General features: G+C 40.9%; 1 protein-coding gene across 3 annotated transcripts in view; it reads left to right on the plus strand.

Annotated features, from left to right (window-relative positions):
- Window positions 1–10,684: 10,684 nt before the first annotated feature.
- TSHR (thyroid stimulating hormone receptor) overlaps window positions 10,685–22,149 on the plus strand; it is a 57,587-nt gene continuing 46,122 nt past the window's right edge. For all 3 annotated transcript variants that reach the window (XM_009561311.2, XM_009561312.2, XM_009561313.2), the window contains exon 1: window positions 10,685–10,848. In XM_009561311.2, the coding sequence (XP_009559606.1) occupies window positions 10,685–10,848 (164 nt within the window). The remainder of the gene's footprint in view (window positions 10,849–22,149) is intronic.

Below are 22,149 nucleotides of genomic sequence, written 5' to 3' on the forward strand. Positions count from 1 at the left end.
CAGAAAAACACAGCAGACCCTTTTTGCCCAAAATAGGAACTATATACATACCATCCTGCTTCCCCTAAGCCTGTGGTTGTACAAGGACAAACAGAATGGCTAAAGATTACATGTCACCCTGTGGCCCCAGCGTTGCTCCACACTGACGCGAATCAGGTGAACACATTTCACAGACTCGATGATCCAGTAGTGGGTCCTTTCCAACATGGTGATTCTATGATTCTATGATATTTATTTTACAATTCAGCACTGAATCGGATGTCATTCTAAAAAAGGCATACCGTCATACAAAGCAGTAGGTACCTATACTAGTTTTAGACAAAGAATAATGTAAGTCCTCAAATAATGTTTTATTTCCTTTGGTTATCCAACCATTTCTGGGGATTCCCTTCAGCTTATCTCCTGACGTAAGACAACTACATCTTACGAGACAATTAAGCATATTAATAAATTCTTGCAACTGCAAGAGAGTGTTTATTCTTTCAGGTTATTCATCTATGCCTGGAGATTGTCTGCATGTTAGCTCTTGATACAAGACAGATTTATATGACAAGATAATTAGAAACCAGCTGCAGCAAAATTTATCAAGTAATTCTCACATTCCTATTCATGATGCTGCCTGCATCCCCCTTGTGTGCAGAAAAAATGACTGAATACTAAGACAGCCATGCTGACTAGCTGTGAAGAGAAGAACAGGCTGAAGAGAAGAACAGGCTGAAGAGTGCTGTAATTACAGGAAACATCACCTAGGCCTCTGAAACTTGGACAGAACTTGCAATAGTCCTAAAATCACCTGCAGGTAGTACTCAAGCCCCAGCTAAATGCAGTGGATTATTATTTTTAAAATAGGTATGTCTGTATTGCCTCTGGAATCTATTCCAAGGAGTGACCATTGGCCTTTGAGCACAGTAGTAAAGCATGGCTGACAATCTATGTGCCTATCTTCATTCTTGTCCTGCGGGACTGTTTAATTTACTCACCCACAAGTGTCTCATGTAGCAAGCACACTTGCATGCTGTGTGATTACAACACACTACAGGAGTAAGACAGGACCCAACACTGGCAGCATCTACCAACAGCCCAGGCAATGGCTGCAGCGCTGCCTCGTCTGACCTGAAGTCAGGTGAGACACAGAACAGGAATGTAATGATGTAATTTACTTCATTGTGAGCTGAAGCATTAGTGAATAATAAGTGAACTGAGTCTTCCCTGGTTTTCAATGCATGACCATTGACCTGGCCTTTCCTCTGCAAACTAGCACTGTCGGATTGTGCTGGCAGGTCTAAATGCAGGATGAGAGTCAGGGCTTCTGCTTAGTCTCATCTCATAAGGGTGATTATGGTGGTCTCTGGGAGGCACACCCTGATGCTTCCTGAACTCAGTGAAGGGTTTCCTCTCCTCCTAGTTTTGCAATTGACAGTGAGCTTGTTCCTTTATAGACTTCCGGAACTGATCCATGAGCAGATTTCTTTTCCTGCCCTCATAGCCTCTCTCAGGCCTCATAGAGAGGATGAAGTGGTAAGAAGTGTGTCCTGGATGTGCAGGATGCATATATGAGAAGTGTATTTGCATCTATGCTGATTGTGAATGTATCTGACTTGCCATCAATACAATCCAGTGACGCCTGAGACTGCCAAAGTGGGCACAGCCACTGTCCCTAAAGACCACACTAACCAGTTGTGAATATAACTGGTCAGCAAACAGCACTTGCTATCTATGCATATGTTGGTCTAATGTTGTAACAGAAGGAAGCAGATGCTTCCAGTGCCTCAGACAGCTGGTTTTTTGCACACAGCTACACTGTCAGCTGAAGCATTATCACAAACATTGTAACTCCTCTGCATATGCGTATGAAATAAGGCTTATGCCGCTGACTAATACAGAATTTTCCCAACCTCATCAAGCTGAGGCTTGCTTGATATAAAAAGTGAAATACTGAACACTGTTATAGAAAACATGGAAGCAGACGTATGCCAAGACTATTCAACTATGTTTATCTTGGCTGAAAAAGATCCAAACCATCAGAGAAGTAAGCAGCAGGCTAATGGTGTTTTTCAGACTCAGATGATCCAGTGAACACCAGTGCAGGGTAGCAAACTGCTTGAAGCTCACTGTGGTTTTTGCACAGCATATTTAGCGTAAACTTCTAGAGTCCTTTGTTCCCTTCAAAATTCAAGGAATGAGAAAGGGAACAGGTAAGTGTGATAGGGTTGTTGATGAGGCTTGCTAATTTACCATTGTGATGAACTGTTGGCTCAGTAAAGTCTTTTCATGGTACCTGTACGTGTTGATTTCTAGACCAGGTGGATGCATTAGGGTTTTTTTGCTGCACCTTTCCTTACAGTAGGGAGAGATTTAAGATTTGTGTGCATGTATTTGTTACCATGTCCAGATGGGAACATAAAAAATGCCCTGCTGCTCCATTTGGGCCAGCATACTGTGTTCAACAGTGACAGCAGGAGATGGTATTTAGAGAGACCACGTGAACCTGGCTACTTTCTGTGATCTCACCCTCTCTGTAGTTTCCTTCAGCATCCACATTTGTCATGTCAAAGGACATTTGTAAGAGAATAATTTCCTTTGGTATTTGTACATCATTTGTATAATCTTGTCTGTATCCCCAGCCTCCTGGAAATTATTTCTAGAAGTTTACTTCTGGATATGTGCTTTCTTTCTGTTCTATGGCTGCATAATTTAAGGGCCTTTGCTGAAGGCTGTGCTAAAGGCTGTTTGAAAATCTAAGTAAGCTGTATCTAAAGTTCCGTTGACAACTTCAGAAGCCTTCAAAAATATATGAGAAACACCTGTCCTTCAAAAAAGCTGTTTTGACTTTTCCTCCAAAGATCTTATTTATACATGCATCCATTGATTTTATTCTTTATGATTCTTTCCACTAATGTTCCCACTGCGGCTGCCAGAGCTGGAACTGGTTTTTTGATTCTGTTATTCTGTATTCTAGATTCTGTAACCTGTATTCTCTGAATGTAAAATTCCTTTATTTTTCTTAGCATAATATTAATTAGTCCTCTGGGACAAAGAGGATGTTAATTGAAGGTACACTACAGTCAGTAGTTCTGCTATTTCTATCTCCAAGTAAATAAGATTTTGACTCATTATTTTTCTTTGTTGAATTTATCTGTCCGCAAAGAAATATCAGTCGGAGAATCTCTCTGAGCTCCTCTATGGTGAGCATAGAAACAAAACATCTTTCAGTTTTGAGTTGTGGCTTGATCTCTTCTACATGCTTCTTTTTATATAATAATTAATCTACCAGCCTTATAGACTCTGGCAGCATTCCTTGTTTTGTTTTATTTGAAAAAGGATAAAAGTTTCTGGTTTTCACAGGCTGTCAGGTTGTTCCTCAGCTGCTTTTAAGCTCCTTTTGCTGTATTTTACATTTAGCCTGCTGGCATTTGAAAGAAAATTTTGTGTTCTACCCTACAATTTGACTTTACTGTTTGAAGGATGATTTCTTGCTTTTAATAACTGTCCTTGTCCTAGTGTTAACAACACTGGCTTTCTTGTGCCATCCGTGAAGCTTTAATTTAATAGGTATGCACTTGCAGTCTGGTGTCCTTAAAGACATGAGGCATGCAAGATAATTCCCTTGTCTGCCCCTTTTAACATTTTTAATAAGTATCTTCATATTTCTGTAATTCTCTTCTTTGAAGCTGAACAGTGCAATTTTGTTTGCTTACTTTTGTCACAAGGATATTAAATACAGTGCATAGGGATTGCTACAGAACATTTCTTCAGTTTGGAATGAGTGTGCATGAGAAATCAATGATTTAGCTGTGCATAGTAGACTACTGTACGAGACATACTTCTAAGGAAGTTGTTTAACTTTACAAGCACAGAACACTTTCATGTTATTCTATGACATCCATTCCTGTGGCTATCAGGAGACTGTTTAGATATCTCTTTCAGTAGGCTGTCAAAAAGAAAAGATAAGACAACCCTAAACAAATAAATAACTGGTTTAAAGTTTTATTATTTACCAGGCTAAGAAAATAAGTTATTCTATGAACGGCTATCACTGACACACAAGGAAGAGAAGCACTGTGAGCTAGATGAATTGTAACCTAAGTCAATAAGCTTAAAAGCCAGTTGTGATTTATGGTTGTTGTAAGAAACAGTCAAGCTCCTCTATTAAACATGCTGGTCTCCATATCAAAGCATGACATCTGTAATCTTTTCTCCGTGCAGACATACCTGCCTGAAAACAGCTTTCATAGTTCTCACCTACCTTAACTGATTGCTTAAGTCCAAGGGATAGTTTCATCTTATTTTTCTCTCTGAACACGTTTAGGACTGACAACCTCAGGCTTTACAAGGTTTTACACAGTAGTAGCTCCTGTTTAGTATTCAGCCAGCTGAGTATTTCCATTTTCACAGCTTTTTCATGACATTTTCGTGAAATAAAGCAAAAAGAAGTACAAGATTTCCTTAAGATCCCATAACTTTAAAACTCTGTAACTACTTGTTCTTGAAGTCAAAGATAAATTGGTTATATAAACATGAGTCTTCAACAACCTTGAACACCATTTTTTAATGTTCCTATTCAAACACTTGGTCCAGTTACTGGTCTTGTGTCGAAGCAGCGTGTCTAATGTAATTTTTTCTGACAGGCCAGGAATTATTTCAGATACTGAAACAGAAAGAGGTAGGAACTGGCACATCTTACAAGTGTCTAGAATACTAAACATGTTGATTGATCAGAAAAAATACCCCCAGTCTTTATTCTACTCTTTACTGTTGAACACTTTTTCATAGAGATATTACAAGATTTAATTGTTGATATCTAGTAGTCCCTTGAGGCATTTATGTGGAACAGCAATTAAAGCTAATTGCTTCTTTGTTAGAAACTGTTGTGGTTTATCTGATTAGTATGTAAATCATATAAACAGTGCAAAGATACCTGTGATATATCAAATCTGGCAGATGAAAATAATGTTACTTTTTTTAAATCACCCCCCAAAACAATGGAATTCTGAGCCTTGCAGTGCTTAAGATGACAGGTACTAAATGAGAGACTGTGGCTGTCACTAGAGGGAGTGTCCATAACAGTGGGAAAATATGCTTGTCAATTTTTGCCATGTTTAAATTAATAAGAATCTGCAGAGAGCTTTGAAAAAGCATTATGGAAAAAAATTGTTATATAATTTCAGATTTACAAGTTATTTTTCTTCCTTATTTGTTTATTTGGATTGTTTAAAACTGCTTCATTTCTCTGTCCTCAGGTCATACAGGATTTTGAATGTCTGTTCTGCATGTTTATGATTGTGGATGTACACCTGTAGGTGATACTTTCAATACATTAACATTTTTTAGTACATAAAAAAAGGAACATTTACTAATATTCTACAGGAAGTGGCAAGTTGCCAATCACTCTAACCTGCTAGATGCCATCACTTTTCAGAACTGATGTGGTCCTTTTTTATAGCCTAAACTACTTGCTGTCTTGACTAAGCTGAGCAACTCTGTTCCATCATTCCTTCAGCAGAGATCATGTTTGTAAACCTCCCGATTTCCTTACTATCCTGTCAATAATCCTTAGTTTGTGTATTTCTTTACAGATAAAGTATTCCAGACAACTGTGTAAATGCAACATAAAGTGGAATAATTGCATAGTGTTCCCACTTTTCTGCTATGTGTGGTGTGTTTTATTGCATGTAGCCACTTGTGGTTTACTGAATTTGAATTCTGATCTAGAGTTCACCAACATCCCTAGCCTGTGGTTATCCGTAGCTTTTACAGATTACTTTTTGTTCCACCATCTGCCTGTTTGTTCAGGACAATGTTGAACAGAAGGACCAGAAATTGTCTAGGAGAAGCCCGAGTGTGGCATCACAAGGCTAACAGCTCCGTCAGGGCCAGGCATCAGGAGCCACAGGGGATCCCCCACAGGGCAGCAGGCAAAGCCCTGCAGGCCATCCCACCCTGCCAGCCAAGCCAGGAGCTGGTAAGCCAGGGGGCTCTGAGGCAGCTCCGACTCCAGACGCTAGGCACCCCCCTGGGGGCTGAGAAGGGCTGGGGGGAGCTGGAGACCAGCCCTAGTGTGGTGGTGTCAGGACAAGGCCTCATGGCTCTGGGGGCTGACATGGGGGCCTGGGCTGTGGGTAGGGTGGAAGGAGGTCATAGGGGAGGGCAGGCAGGGGCAGGCAGGTCCATCAGTACCCTCAGCCCTAACAGGCTATTCTAGGAGGAACAGCAAGCTGGGAGCCAAGCGTGGCCACAGCCCAGACAGTGACCTTACCAACAGGACACAGTCCTGCAGCGTCTCAGCAGGATTGGGTTGGTAGCATTGATACTCCCAGCAAGCCAAGGAATCAAATCGGGTTTAGGGTCAAATCAGGAAAAGCAAGAAACACCTGGAGACAAGACTAGAATGTAGGTCCAAGGTCTATCAAGGAGACAGGACAGGAGAGAAGACCAGAGACAGTGCTACCTTCCACATAGGTCCACAGTCTACTCAGGAAAACCAGTCAGCAAGACAGGGCTGAAGGAATTGGACTGGGGACAGGTTCAACTTTTAGGCAGCTCAGAACAAGTTTGAGTGTCCAGGCCTGAGCTGACCCGACACCCTGGAGTTGTCACAGAGGGTGTGTGGTGCTGGGGTGGGCTGGTTGGCCAGGGCAGAACCTTGACACAGTGAAACAGCTAAACTGTGATTGCTGACTTCTAGTCATCCAATTCCTTAAACATGCTGGAAACTACAATGTAAACAATGTCATCTTGCCTGGAGTGTAACTTTTCAGAGTAAAGCCAGTGCCTGTAGAAGGACCGTGTGATTATCAACAGTCTTTTTTATCCCCAAACTCTTACTGTTGATGTTCCTGGCTCAGAACATGCAAGCCAAGTCTCGAAGCCCAGGAGGCAGTGCATCCAAACCTGACGCTCTTCACAGGCTGAAGTTGTATGTTGTGTTCTGTTTTCTTCGAGGCTATCAGCCTTGAATGAGAGGAGTGTCTTGCTTCTCTCATTCAGGTTTTAAGCCCAAAGCCCATAAATTAAGCAGTTCTTATTTATTTTGAAATCTGCTTAGAATATCTACAACTTCAGTGTCAGCCTTGCAGTTTCTTTGTTTTGCAGTCTGTTATAGCTGCCATTTTTGATCCCTTAGGAATAGCTGGAAGATATTTATTCCTTCCATTAACAATTTCTGGACTAGCATTGCTTCTCATGCTGCCACACCAAAGCCTCTCATGCCAATATTTACATGCATGTTCTTTTTCCTACTAAATAAAAGGTAATTCAGATTACTTTGCCCTCAGTCAAAGAGCAGTGAAACAAATTACCCTTTCTCTACTTTAAAAGCCTGAAACACAATTATTATGGAGTAGCTAATGCAGGGTAGCCTGTTAGTAGAGGTAAGCAGCATAAGGGTACCTCAAGTACACCAAATGAATAAGTATTATTTGGTTTATGAAAACCCACTGAAATGGTCCAAATCTTGGGACTACTTAACTGACCAACAGTGAAACTATTATTCTTTTGCTTAATTCACACATAATGACGTATAAAATAATGGTACAGAGTACGCACAAGAGGTTGCAACAAATCACCTCAGCAGTACTGTCATTAAAGAGGGGATACATATCCCTAGCCTCTTTCTGCTAACCAGTCCATATTGTGAAAAATAAGGACTCCTGTGTTGTGGTCCAAGTTCTATGAAGTCATCATGACTGATTGTGAGAAAACAGGAATTAGAAGAGGATTTTTGTGCTGCTGCTGCTCAAGGTTCACAAGCTGCTCTGGACAGTGTCAGGCAATGTTTCTTTCTGGATGAAAAAACTATGGCTTGTACCCACCGCCTGGAAAACATGTAGAATAAACTCATGACAGCTAAGAGTTTTAGTCCAAAAGAAGGCAGAGATTCCTTTGGTGATGCATTTTTTTTTGCTGGATGTCTTTATAGACTTCTGTGTCAGTCTCTATTGCTAGATGGCTTTGCACACCTCTGTGTCAGCCTGTGCCAACCGAAATATTTCTTTCCAAAGCCAAAAGGAACTGGTATTTTGATTTCCTATTGTTAATACAGCATACAGTTTCTCCAGGACAAGCAGGATACTTTGGCAGTAACAACAAGAAAGCCAGCACAGAATTTTGATATCCTTGGAAAACCCTGTAGGCAGCTGTAGCACTGTCTGAATTTTGTAACACGTAGCACACTAGGTGAAGTTCATTAAGAGGCTAATTACTCCCTTTGGGTAGAGGACGCAAGGCAAGCCTAACTCCACTAAACTTCTCATTTTGTTTGGTCTCTGTTGTATCTACATTTCATTTTTAAGAGTTATGGCCATGTGGCTACAGCAGTTTAAATAATGAAAACAACAACAGCATGAGAGGAACTAAGGAGGCAAGTTCTGAAGATCCTGGCAAGTGCCTCCCCTACAGGGTGGGTGGACGCCAAGAGATTGTTTTCAGATCTGGGAATGATCGGTGGGATTGTGTAGGGCACACAATAAGGAACCCTGAGCATACACCATAGCCTTGGCCCCCATTCTTATGGGTCTCCCTCAGAGAGTAGTAAGACTTTGGAGCAGGTTGTGTGTCTTGTCTATGGTCCCCAAAATGGAAAGAAAGGCCATGCCTCATGCATGCCAGGCAATAACACCCTGGATGTACTGGACAACAATGAAGGGGTAAATTAATCAGTAGGTTGTTTTGCAGATTGTAGCAGTTGTGGTAATGTTGCAATTTTTGACCCTGAATTAGTATACCACACAGGATATGGTGTGGCTCGCTTCCACAGGATGGATTGGACAGGATGGGATGGATGGGATGGGATAGCAGCCCAGAAATAGATGTGCTTCCACCTATTTCAGAACCTGTACTGGGTTGTGGCTTTTTCTTCATTAAATTTGTCATCAGCCTTTGACTGAGAAAGAACATGACACCACTGCTAAGAGATGGCAAGCCTGAACTCCTTGGTAGTGTCCTCTAGGAACTTGGTCCAGCTTACACTGTATTGGAGTCTGTTAGCACTGGCCAAAGTGCTGGACAGTTGCAGACCTCCATGTCTGAATTGACAACACCGAGTCATACCTTTTCCGTTGCCTGTGCCCCAGTGGAGTGTGCCTGTTGGCTTTATTTTTATTTACTCAGATTTGTATGGACACCAAAAAGTGATGGTAAGAGCTGCAGGGTGAGTTGCAGATGCCAACAGTGTGCCAGAGGGACATGACTGAGTCATACAACAGCTAGCATTCCCAAAGGAATTCCATGCAGTGCAATAAGAATTTTTCTAAGGCACTGCATGGTGAGTACTTCAGCTTGTCTCCTCACTGGGATACCCCTACGGATACCCTTATCCTAAACAGCATAAATGTGTCTTACAGGATTCCTCAATTACACAAGATTTAAGCACTAACGTTTATCTGCAAGGTCTGGATTTATATACTGTGTTTCTCAATGGTCATACTGCTATTTGTTCATCCTAAAAAGATACTTTGAGGGCATTAATTATATTTAAGAAAACCATTCTAATGAACTGACTTAAGTTACTTTTAAATAGTTTTATCAAAATAATATCTGATCTGCTGTACTTCTAACTTTTGGATAACTCTGATTTAGCTGGAGGGGAACTATTTGTCCAAGAAGACTGTGGTCTGATTTTTTACCATGAGTAGGTTCTTTTTTCAGGTTTCCTCCTCCTAAGGTTACAAACATTTTTGTTGACAGTTTGTTGACATTTTTCTTGTTGTGTACTTGCACACACACAAAATCTACATGAAGGAGAAAACACTTGCATTTACTTCAGAAAAAAAAAGTTAAAGAATTTAAGGCAAAATATTAAAAAACTTCTCTGCTACTTCATTGAATTAAACAATAATGTATCTTTTTTCCTCTCACTACTTTTAAATATTTGTTTTTAACAACAATATCTCTTGTTTATGAAGAAGCCCAGAATTAAATGAGTATTAGCCATTTATTTTCATCTTTTGGTGTCTCTGTCCGCAACAGATAGGACTGCTTCAGCACGGAAGACTCTGTGCCATGTTCCTTGTAAAGCTGTGTCCCAAACGGTAGGTTACAAGTGGCAGTAATTCCACCTGATTTCTCTCAAGGTTACATTTTTTTTTTTCTCCATTTGTTTTCTTTGGTGAAAGGCTTTTATCTTTTCTGACAATGTGGAAAACGTTCCTGTCTATTCTTCGTTTTGCTCTCTTTTATAATGTGATTTTCAAAATCACTCTTTGAATTTTCAGTGCTTTTTTTTAAACTGGTTCACACTTAGTGTGTATTTACTTTTCGGTTAGTGCTTTTTCACTCCGTGTAAAGGCTTGGTTTAACTTCTCCGCTCTTACACAGCGTTGGCTTTCTCTGCCCTCTCCCTCCTCATGGAAGGGATGCTCGGGGTGAGACGCGGCGGTTCGGAGCGGCTCTGCGGGCTCGTCCCGCTGCCGGCGCGGAGCCCGAGCCGGGCTCGCAGCTCTGCCGGGCACGGGGAGCCCCGCCGGGTCAGACCCGGGGCCACCGAGGCGCAGGGGGGCAGGCAGGGAGCGATGGGGAGGGCGCGCAGGATTCGTCGAGACCTTTCCTGCCCCCGCTCGGGGGGGGAGGCGGCATCTCCCGGCCAGCGAAGGCATCTCCCGGCCAGCGAAGGCTGCGGCATCTCCCGGCGAGGCTGCGGCTGCGGCGCCTCCTCCCGCCCGGCGAGGTGCAGGGAGGGCGACTGAAGATGCTGTGCTTCCCAGTAGCCTTCCAGCTGCTGCTGGTGCTGTGCAGCCAGGGCACAGAGAGGTGCCCCTCAGCCCTCTGCGAGTGTTCCGACTGGGATGAGTACAAAATCACTTGCAGGAACATCCACTTCATTCCCAGCCTTCCAGAGGACACCCAAACCCTGTGAGTACGCTGGGATGGTTTAGGGGGGACGCTAGCTTGTTGGGAGTATTCACATTTTGCGAGCGGGGGATGCTCTGAACAATGATCTGCGAGATGAGGGAGGAAAGCACTGGTGAGACCGCACCTCGAATCCTGTGTTCAGTTCTGGGCCCCTCGCTACAAGAAGGATGTTGAGGCTCTGGAGCGTGTCCAGAGAAGAGCAACGAACCTGGTGAGGGGGCTGGAGAACAAGTCTTAGGAGGAGCAGCTGAGGGAACTGGGGTTGTTTAGCCTGGAGAAGAAGAGGCTGAGGGGAGACCTTATTGCTCTCTACAACTACCTGAAACGAGGTTGTAGAGAGGAGGGAGCTGGGCTCTTCTCCCAAGTGACAGGGGACAGCATAATGGGGAATGGCCTCAAGCTCTGCCGGGGGGAGGGGGGGGGGGGTCAGACTGGATATCAGAAAAAAAAAAATTCCCAGAAGTGGTCATGGGGCACTGGCAGAGGCTGCCCAGGGAGGTGGTTGAGTCATCATCCCTGGAGGTGTTTAAGGGACGCGGTGCTCAGGGACATGGTTGAGTGGTTGATAGGGATGGTTGGACTCGATCCTAGAGGTCTTTTCCAACCTGGTCATTCTGTGATTCTCTGATTCAATGAAAGCGGGGAAGGGGCAGGTGCTGTGGTTTCCTTGGGCAAAGGAAGAGCCCTGCATGGACTGTCTATGTTGAGGCAGACGTGCAAAAAGCAACGCTCAAATGCTATAGAGATGTGAAAATGTGGTTGTTCCTTGGGCCTTAAAAGTTCTGGGTAGCATGTGGGAAAATCGGTCCCTGGGCTTTTTGTTGGCAAGCAGGGGAAGGCTGGTTTCTGTGTGGCAGGGGCAGTGAGGGGAAGGAAGCATAGATAAAACACAGTTTTGTAATTAAAAAAAAAAAAAGAATAGCAATTGGGTATAGCAAATAGTTCCACAGTAGCTTCTGTGCACTTTCAGTTTCTTTGCCAAAGCCCAACAAAAAGAATCCATGGGAACTGAGAATCCCAATATACCACCTGGGAGACGAAGTTCTTCAGAGAAACAAAAGCATGGAGTATGGCATAGAGGAGTACATTTGGAGGTTGCCAAAGTGATGGAGCAATTCAAGTGTCTAAACCTAAGTGTTTAGTACCAGTATAAGTAACGTAGAACAGCTTGCCTGGTTTCCTGCTGCCAGAACAGAAGAGCGTCCTGTGCCATATTTGTCAGCCCCATAGAGACATATCAGAGAAATACTCTAGGGAAACAGAAATTACACCAGTAAAATATAACTAAGCAGCTGAATCACTCCTTTTACTTTGTCTCATAAGGCACAAAATGTTTCTAGTCTCCAAAGGAGGGCTCATTTGTAAGTAATTACTTTCTGATAAAATAAACAAAACTCGGTTGATTTAATTAAAAGATTAAACGATAACGGGTTGATTGGTTTATGTCTTGATTCTTGTGACTTTATTTGAAAATATAAGCCATGAACTTATCTGAACATACTTCTCAGGATTTTTTTAACACCTGAAAGTAAAGGTCTGATCACTTGCCTGAATAGACAAAGTTGTTTATGTTATTTCTGTTATTTATGCATGCTTTTTTAATGATTAGACTGCAGTACTTCAGTTGATAGGATTTTAAAATTTAAGGGATTTGGTTTGGTTGTTATACTTTTATATATGTGGTTAATTTAGTTTCAAATTGCAGTAATGTTACTGTGAGTGACATTTAGTATGTTCTTTGAAATCTACCAAGGCAAGCTAGAATATAAAGCAGTTTTAGTTTGTAGGAGAAATATGCCTTTGTACAGGCATTTAAAGTAGTTAATAGAAACAATGAAATCACATAGCGGAACTGGATATTTTCCTTGAAAAATGCTAGTATGATGGCTCAGAAGTACCTCTCCATGTACAGCTTCACAAAAAAAGCATTTCAGCTGCTGGATTTCCAGTGTTTTACACATCTGTTGTAATGGCTTTACGATTACAAGCCACTGTTTGTAAAAGACAAAAACACCCAGTGAAAATCTTATTTCCATGGAAAAAGTAATTAATAAAAACAATTGAGAAATATTTTTATATTTATTTCAGGTGTATTTTAGCCGTGTGTACCAATTGAGATGACTCTTGCAAACTTCTGAAGAAGTGTACTCCCTCCATAGATATTATAAGACAAGAAAAAATCCAAGTAATGATAATTGTGATTTTATAATGAGTGGTAGAAAAGGAAGAGCATGCACTGCATAGTCTATTTGATTTGAAAATAAATGGAAAAATTCTCTAAGGAAATAAGGAAAACAGAGCTCTTTTCACAAGAAAAAACAATAGCATTTCTTACTTTAGTTTGCAGTTTTCTCTCTGGAGAAGGTGTGTATATTTTCTTTCAGTATTATTAATTGAATTGCTGAAGTCTGGTGGATTGTGTCTCAATCTGTAGTCCCTTGCTGTAGGCAAATGACTTAATCTTTCTTTCTTCCCATATGTTAAAAGGGGAGTCATAACAGTTACTTGTGTCTGTTTTTCATTCAGACTGCTTTCAGATGCTTCAGACTTAACTTGCAGATGGAGGATAAAATAACACAGAGTTTTCCTGAGAGACTGAAGGTTGTATGTCCCTGCTTCTGTCATGTTTTGTATCCTTTTGCTTTACACCTGGCAAAAATTCTGCATTAAAGACATAAGATTCAAAAATAATTAAACTTTCTGTTACCCATAAGAACAAATGAACACTTCTTTTGAAGTGAAGTATGTAGATGTGAATATCTGCACATTAAATTCAGAAACCTTCTACAATTTCCCCTAGATCCAGCAACTTTGTTACTTTAGATAAAGTAACTTTGCTTTTTGGTGGTTTTGTGTGAACCTCAAAATTGCCGATTTTAAAACTTTCTTATGTGGCTTTACAGTGTTTGGGGGTTTGTAAAGCAAAGAGACTGGTGAGTCTAGGTACAATTTGGCAGCTTTTGGAAAAGATCAGCTCTTTTCAGTGCACAGTATCTTGAAACTCCAATTAAAGTTTCATTCCGATTATTCTGTTGAAACCATTCTTATTTCTCTGCCCTACTTTAAGAGAGTGGTGTAAGCCTTTTCTTAACAAGCCATGCTTATAAGAAATTGCAAAAAATGTTTCTTTCAAGTGGAAAAGTGTCATGAACTTCAGCCAAGAAAGTGTGTTTGTTTGAAACAGGTTTTTATGTATTTGTCCAAATATAGTTAGTGCAGCTGCTTGTCCAAAATGGTTTAGTGCACAGATATTGTTCCAGGAGATGTATAAACCTGTCTTTAAGAATATTTTACACAATTACAATGTGATATTTAGAATTAGCAATGATATGTTGAATATTGATCAACACATTGATAAAAATGTTTTTTTGAACTGAAAAACAAAATACTTAAGAGATTTAACAGTTTTACCTGTAATAATTGCAGCACTGGCATCCACATTTTTTATAAGCTTAATGAGTATTTTACAGCATTTTGAGTTCACAGAATCTACAAGTCAAACTGAAGGAGATGATGTTTCTACTTAATACTGAAAATAAATTAAACATATTTAAAATATTTTCCCCTAAATCTTAGTCTTAGGAGTTGTCTGAAATTCAGAGATATTCTGACTTCAGGTAATTCTATGGAGATCTTTTTATAGACTTCATTACTTCAGAATTAAGTATGGGGCCTCACAAATTTTCATAAATAACCTTCCAACATAAGCACGTAATTACTATCCCTATTTTAATGTTGAAGTACCAAGAGTCTAAAGAACAGGGAAAAAAATGACATGGTTAAACAGACAACTGAAGGAAGCTATTAGGACATCTTTCAGAAAATTGAAGTCATGCCTAAATGAGGAAGTCTTTGGAAACATGAAGTAATGCAGCACAAAATTATTTTCGGGAGAAACTTGTATCATAAAAACTCTGTATAGGCTTTAAAACACAAAGGAGGGTAAATCTGGAAAATTTCTGTCAAACTGAAGTGTCAGTATAAAGCTTGTCTGAAACAAATTGAAAAATTGAATAGAATTAAGTTAATAATTCTGGACTTAAACAACAAAGTCTGAATCTGAATATTCCTTTTAAAACAGAAGCTTTCACATAAAGGTCTAATAATCAGTGGAGGACTAAATTTGCTGAAATTTTATAATCCTTCTACCTTTGGAATATTTTTTCATCTTACAAATGTAACTATTCTCATCATTGCAAAAATAGAAGATCAGTAAAATTACATTGTCACTGAAGGGTATTTTCATGTAAGAGTTTATTCAGTATAGCAATTTTCCTTTTTCTCTCTCCCCACATTTTCTCATTTCCAGGTCCACCTTCCTCTCCTAACTAAATTATTTTAAATGTAGCCTATGACATCACTAATCCTTGGAAAAATATTATCAAAAAATATCTAAAAAAGAAATCCTGTTAAGATCAGAGGAACCGTTGTACTTGGTCAGACCATAGGTTCACTAGTCCACTATCCTGTTTTTGGTAGATTCCATGAACAGGTGCTGAGAGAAGTTCCAACAGTTCCATATCCTTCATATGTTGAGGATTCCAGAACTGGACACAATACACTAGATGAGGTCTCACAGGAGGGGAATAGAGGGGCAGAATCACTTCCCTCGACCTGCTGGCCACGCTTCTTTTGATGCAGCCCAGGATACAGTTGGCCTTCTGGGCTGCGAGCGCACACTGCTAGCTCATGTTGAGCTTCTCATCAAACAGTACCCGCAAGTCCTTCTCTGCAGGGCTGCTCTCAACCATGTCATCCCCCATCATGTACTGAAATTGAGGATTGCCACAACCCAGGTGTAGGACCTTATACTTGGCCTTGTTGAACTTCATGAGGTTCTCACAGCCCCACTTCTCCAGCCTGTCCAGGTCCCTCTGGATGACATCCCATCCTTCCACTGTGGCAACCGTACCACTCAGCTTGGTGTCATCTGCAAACTTGCTGAGGGTGCACTCAATCTCACTGTCCGTACCATTGATGAAGATATAAAACAGCACTGGTCCCTGTATGGATCCCTGAGTGACACCACTCGTCACGGATTTCCATCTGGACTTCAAGCTATTGACCACTACTCTCTGAATATGACCATCCAACATATTCTTATCCACCGTACTGTCCACCCATCAAATCCGTATCTCTCCAGTTCAGAGAGAAGGATGTTGTAGGGGACTGTGTCAAAGGCTTTACAGCAGTCTAGATAGATCGCATCCGTCGGTTTACCCATGTACACTGCTGTGGTTACCCCATCATAGAAAGCCACTAAGTTGGTCATACAGAATGTGCCCCTGGTGAAGCCATGCTGGCTGCCATTAATCACCTCCCCATCCTTCATGGGCTTTAGCATAGCTTCTAGGAGGATCTGTTCCATGATCTTCCCAGGCACAGAGGTGAGGCTGATAGGTCGGTAGTTCCCAGGATCATCTTTTCTACCCTTTTTAAAAACGGGCACAATGTTGCTCTTCTTCCAGTCGCCAGGGACTTCTCCTGATTGACATGAGTTTTGAAATATCATGGAGAGTGGCTTGGCAGACACATCTGCCAATTCCCTCAGGACTCTGGCATGCATCTTATCAAGTCCCATAGACTTGTAAATGTTCATGTTCCTCAGGTGATCACGAATCTGATCCTCCTCTACTGTGGGAGGGGCTATACCCCCGGGTCACCATGTTGCTGTCCCATGACCCAGGAGGGGTGAGGAGAGCGGTTATCGGTGAAGATTGAGGCAAAAAAATTTAAGTACCTCAGCCCTCTCCTCGTCTGTTGATATGAGGTCACCATTTTCAACCATCAGTGGGGGTACACTTTCTTTAACCTTCCTCTTCTGATTGACGTACCTGTAGAAGCCCTTCTTGTTGGTCTTCACTTCCCTTTTCAAGTTCAGCTCCAGCTATGCCTTGGCCTTCCTGACACCATCCCTACACAGCTGGGCAGCTTCCCTATATGCTTCCCAGGTTCCCTGTCCTTGCTTGCACTGCCTGTGCAGTTTCCTCTTGTTCTTGAGTTTGACCAGCAGGTGTCAACTCAGCCACGCTGCTCTCTTCCCTTTCCTGCCTGATTTGCTACTTACAGGGACTGAGGGCTCTTGCACTTAATGGAAATCATCCTTAAATATTTGCCAGCTCTGTTCTGCTCCCTTGTTCCCAAGGACCATGTCCCAGGGGGTCCTACCAACTAACTTCCTGAAGAGCTGGAAGTCTGCTTTCCTGAAATTCAGGGTCCTGACTATACTCCTCACCTGTCTCATATTCCTCTGGACCTTGAACTCCACCAGCACATGATCACTGCAGCCCAGGCTGCCTCTGATGATAATGTCACTGGTGAGTTCACTTGTATTAGTGACCGTCAGGTCCAGTACTGCATCCCCTTGTGTTGGGGTGTAACAGAACAACACCAACCTCACTACAATCTCTTTTGGGGTGGTTGTAGACAGTGATAAGGTCTCCCCTCACCCTCCTTTTCTCTAGTCTAAACAACCAGAGTTCCTTCAGCTCCTCCTCATACGACTTGTTCTCCAGCCCCTTCACCAGCTTCATTGCTGTTCTCTGGACATGCTTGAGGACCTCAATGTCTTTCTTGTAGTGAGGAGCCTAAAACTGAATACATCTTTTGAAATGTGGCCTCAACAGTGCTGAGTACAGGGGCACATTCACTTTCTTGGTCCTGCTGGCCACACCATTTCTGATAGAAGCCAGGATGCTGTTGGCCTTCTTGGCCACCTGGGCACACTGCTGACTCATACTCAGCCAGCTGTCAACAAACACACCAGGTCCTTCTCTACCAGGCAGCTTTCTAGCTGCTCTTCCCCAAGCTGTAGCGTTGCATGGAGTTGTTGAGTCCCAAGTGCAGGACTCGGCACTTGGTCTTGTTGAACCTCATTCCACTGGTCTCAGCCCATCGATCCAGCTTCAGATCCATCTGTAGGGCCTTCCTACCTTCAAGCAGGTTGACGCTTCCTCCCAGCTTAGTGTCATCCATGAACTTACTAATTTACTGCATTCAATCCCATCGTCCAGATCATTGATAAAGATATTGAACAGAACCGGACCCAGCACTGAGCACTGGGGAACACCGCTTGTGATCAGACTATGAACCATGGCCAGAAATTAACTAGACTTTTTTGTTTGTTTGTTTTCCCCTAAGGAAGAACTACATTTTCCTTGTATATTGAAGTGTCTCCCTCAGGAGGAGATAATTTAATAAACTATTTTCAATATGTAAAATCCTTACATAAACATTTCTATGTCCTAGAAAATAAAAGTGTTAACTATTTCTTAAGGAAAATATAGTGTATTACCTTGGACACTACTGAATGTGGTCTCTGATCAGTCTCAAAACTTAGATCTATTTACTTTTATGTTATCACGCTTATCATAGTATTGCAGTGCCATGTTTGATGTCTTTGGCAGATTATCTAAGATTCTAAACCTGGAGTGTTGTGTAGTCTAAAATACCAGCTGGTGCACCATTGCTTTTCTTACTGTTAATAAAAATGTCGTGAATGCTGACCAGTTTTCCTTGCCTGCATATGTTAGTTTCCTTTGTCCTTCACTGAGGATTTTAGACAATCCGACAGGCAAAAATGTTTTCAAAAGGCTACTACTGGATTTTTAGTACTAGTCTGGATCCCTTTTTAAAATACGTTACATTTTGAACATCTGTTTGCATACCTGTTGTTCTTCTCATACTTATCTGTATTTAACATGCATTACCATCACTGCAAGCCAAAAAAATCAAACAAATCACATTCGTAATTTCGTACGTTGCCTATATTGCTGTCATTTGTGTACCAAAACCCTGTACCTGTGGGTGTTGTACAAGGAGAGGACAGAGGCAGTTCTTGCCTCCAAAAGTAATGTAAGACTGCAGGTAGGCATAGGCAAGCATGGGCATCTGTAAAGCAGTAGAAATCTGTATACTTAAAAATATAGTATATGCACATTTAAGATTGTGGTTTTTTCCCTAAGGGAAAGCTCTGCCACTATTGTACTTTATATCTGAAAGATATTTAAAGTATGTGAACATGAAACCAAAATTAATGTTTGTGTTTTCAGTAGAAATTCAAGCAATTTTTAGGTATCTGCCTGTGTAGTTCTATTTGTAAGAGTCCTTTGGTGAGCCTTAACAGTATTATGATGAATGTTTCTTTACATTTCCCAATGTACTTTTAATGTTTGTCATATGTAGAAAAAAATTAGGGTGCAGAGGTCTTTCTGAATTTTAAAGTATCTCTGATTATTTATAAAGGCATCTGAGGTTTTTAAAGCCTGTTTCATTTCTGTCACATATGATCTTGGACTTTCTTTGTCTCACAAAAACAGATGTTGCTTTTTAGTTGAAATGGAATAGCGGGAAATTTCTTAATTTACATTTGAAACGTAAAGAAAATTATGAACTAAAGCATCCTGATCTATAATCCCTGCTTAGATAGTCAGATTCCAATCAAATTCCCTCCTTATTCCCAGATAAATATCAAAGGATTTCTTTAAAGGTGCATGGTTCAAGAAAGGGTGAAGTTTCTCCTCTCGTGGATCTATGGTACCAATTTTTCTTCCTGACCACCAGAAAAAAGATAATGCTGTTGCTCAGAATTGTGATTTTGCAATCAGTATAGGTACACAGTGTAGATAAAAAGCAAACCTTTTGTGCTGGGCTATGCAAATTTCAAAATTGCTATCAGGACTGGGCTTCAGTTGAATGCATGGTTTCTTGTTCAGGTATGACAAAACATTGTAATGGAGATAGCTTCTGAACAAGTCCTTGGATAATTTTTTTCTTTGTAACTGAATTTATGCACCAGGAAGAAATATAATTATTTTTGTAATAGCTATGTTAAGCCCTAGACATTAATTTTTTTAACCTTTGTTCACTCTCTTTCTGTAAAAGAAACTTCCCCTTTTCCCAGCTTACATCAGTTCTTGTGGAGGAAAGGAGAGGGATTTCACCACTCAGAGAGGTTCTGCAGGAAAATTATATCTCATATAGTGCCAGATTATATTACCATTTTTGAAAACTCACTAATTAAATGTGTAAGGAGAAAAATGCATATTTTAACGTCAAGTCTTTTAAACTACTTTGATGGGCATTTCCTTTCTAACTAATGGATTCGAGCTGAAAGCAGTTTACTTCACTGGTTCCTGGAGAACAACTGTGTGTACTAACTCTTTGCAGTGTACTGGAACATAAGAAGTCACCAATTACTGTACTGAGTTACAAAGAAAGCTCCATCTCACTCAAGATCCTGCCCCGAACATTGACCAAAACCATATATCCAGAGTGCAGGGGGTGAGTAGTCTTATATACAGGGATCAAATTAGGAGAGCCAAAGTTCTGCTGGACCTGAAACTAGAAAGGGATGTGAAGGGTAACAAGAGGGACTTCTGTAAGTGCACGGTCAGCAAAAGAACCATGAAAACTGTGGGCCCACTGCTCAAGCAGGCAAGAGTCCTAGTGATAAAGGATGTAGAAAAAGCATCGATGCCTTCCTTGCGCTGTTGATTTTTGGGTTTTTTTAATCTGCTCCCAGGCCTCCCAGGTCCCTTTGCCTAGTAGGACAGCCTAAGGAAATGAAGCATTACCTGCAGTAGAGAAAAGGCTAAAGGAGCACTGAAGGGTAGTAGACATACAGAAATCTATGGGACCAGATGGAATGCACCTGAAGGCGATGGCAGAGATGGTAGATGCCATTGTGAGGCCATTCGATCATCTTTGAAGGGTCGTGGTAATTGAAGAAGATTGATAAGGTCTGAAAAAGGCAAACACCATCACATCATCCACATCTTCCATTAAGGCAAAAAGCAGGATCTAGGGAAACACTGGTTGCTATGTAATTATCTTTTACATGCAAGTTATTCTGTACCTTTCAACATCCTTTTGCTAGTGCTATACATATATGACCACTGGCAAACAGTTTTGTTTATTTTCTTCTATATGTCTGTTTTAGTAATTTGTAACATTCAGTTTGCCCTTTTGACCTCTACTGAGCATCTGGCAGCAATTATAGGCACTTAGTGGTCTTCTGCTTAGAAACAATGGAAGATGGAAATTACAGGCTGTAATTACTCTTCTTCCCTGTAGGAAGCGAACTTATTCTAACTGTTGTTTTCTGAAATTTCATAGACTCTTAGCTTGATACTTCAGAAATACAGCTCTTCTCTATCTTATTCAGAGTACATATTTCTCCGACATAGATGCAACAAGATAGTGGGTCTTCTGAGGTCAGAAGAGACAGTCTTTCTATGGTCTATCTTACTACCTGTGGCTGAAATATAGCCTTAAAAGAGTTTTCATATTGTGCAACCGAGGTAGATTACCTTTTCCCTGGATTTTGCCTAATTATACATTTAGTATGCTAGGTTATAGTGTTAAGTTTCATTTCGGTTACTTTTACTGGCTCTTCAATCTCTACATTTAACTATCTCTTTTATCTCAATCTCTACATTTAACTATGTCTTTATCTGTGAGAGAACACAGCTCAAACTTTGTGTTGTGTGACTCAACCTCTCTTCTTAAAAGACTGCCACTTAAAACGTGTTTTTTTTAATTAAATGGGGCTATATTAGAGGTAATTGCTCTGTACTTCGGTACCTTTGTTTTTGTTTCAAAACAAGTTTGAAAAGATTTCTATAAAATTACAGTATTATTCTTTCTTTAGATCCAGACAAATCAGACTGACTTTCTTGACATCAAGAGAGAATTAGCCTTATTTTAGCATGTGTTAGCAGCTCATTATCTGTGTTGAGGTTTAAATTGTAATGAATTTATGGAGGTGCTACCATTGCTACTAGCATCAATAGCATTGGATTTTCCAAAGTGCTGAATATAATTCTTTCCCATAGACTTCCGTAGGGTATTAGGGCATTGTCTGTGTTGCAGAATCTTGAATAGAATAGGAACTAAAAATGGGCTTTTTGCACATGGGACCATTTTTAATTCTTGAGTAAAACAAAATACATTTTCTACTCTCTAAAATTTTAGCTGCTGTTTAAGAGACAGCCAGGTGTGGCTAACAAGCTGCTATACAGTTTCACGACTGAATTTGTTAGGTCTTTTGAGGCATTTTGATGTGAGGGCTTGTGTTCCTGTGAATATCAGGATGTGTAAGGGCTAAGCCCAGGAGAGTACAAAAGCACATTAGAAGTTTTCAAGAAACTGAGATTATTCTGTATACTACCCATCCCAGTTTTGGCAGATCAGCATTTGACTGTAGTCTATTTTATACTACATGGGAAATTACCACAATTGGTGGTGAAGGCAGATTATGGAGATTTTTTTCAAATCGCTTCCTGAAATGTTCCAGTTTTC

The sequence above is a fragment of the Cuculus canorus genome, chromosome 5 (assembly GCF_017976375.1).
Source record: "Cuculus canorus isolate bCucCan1 chromosome 5, bCucCan1.pri, whole genome shotgun sequence".
Classification (NCBI taxonomy): domain Eukaryota; kingdom Metazoa; phylum Chordata; class Aves; order Cuculiformes; family Cuculidae; genus Cuculus; species Cuculus canorus.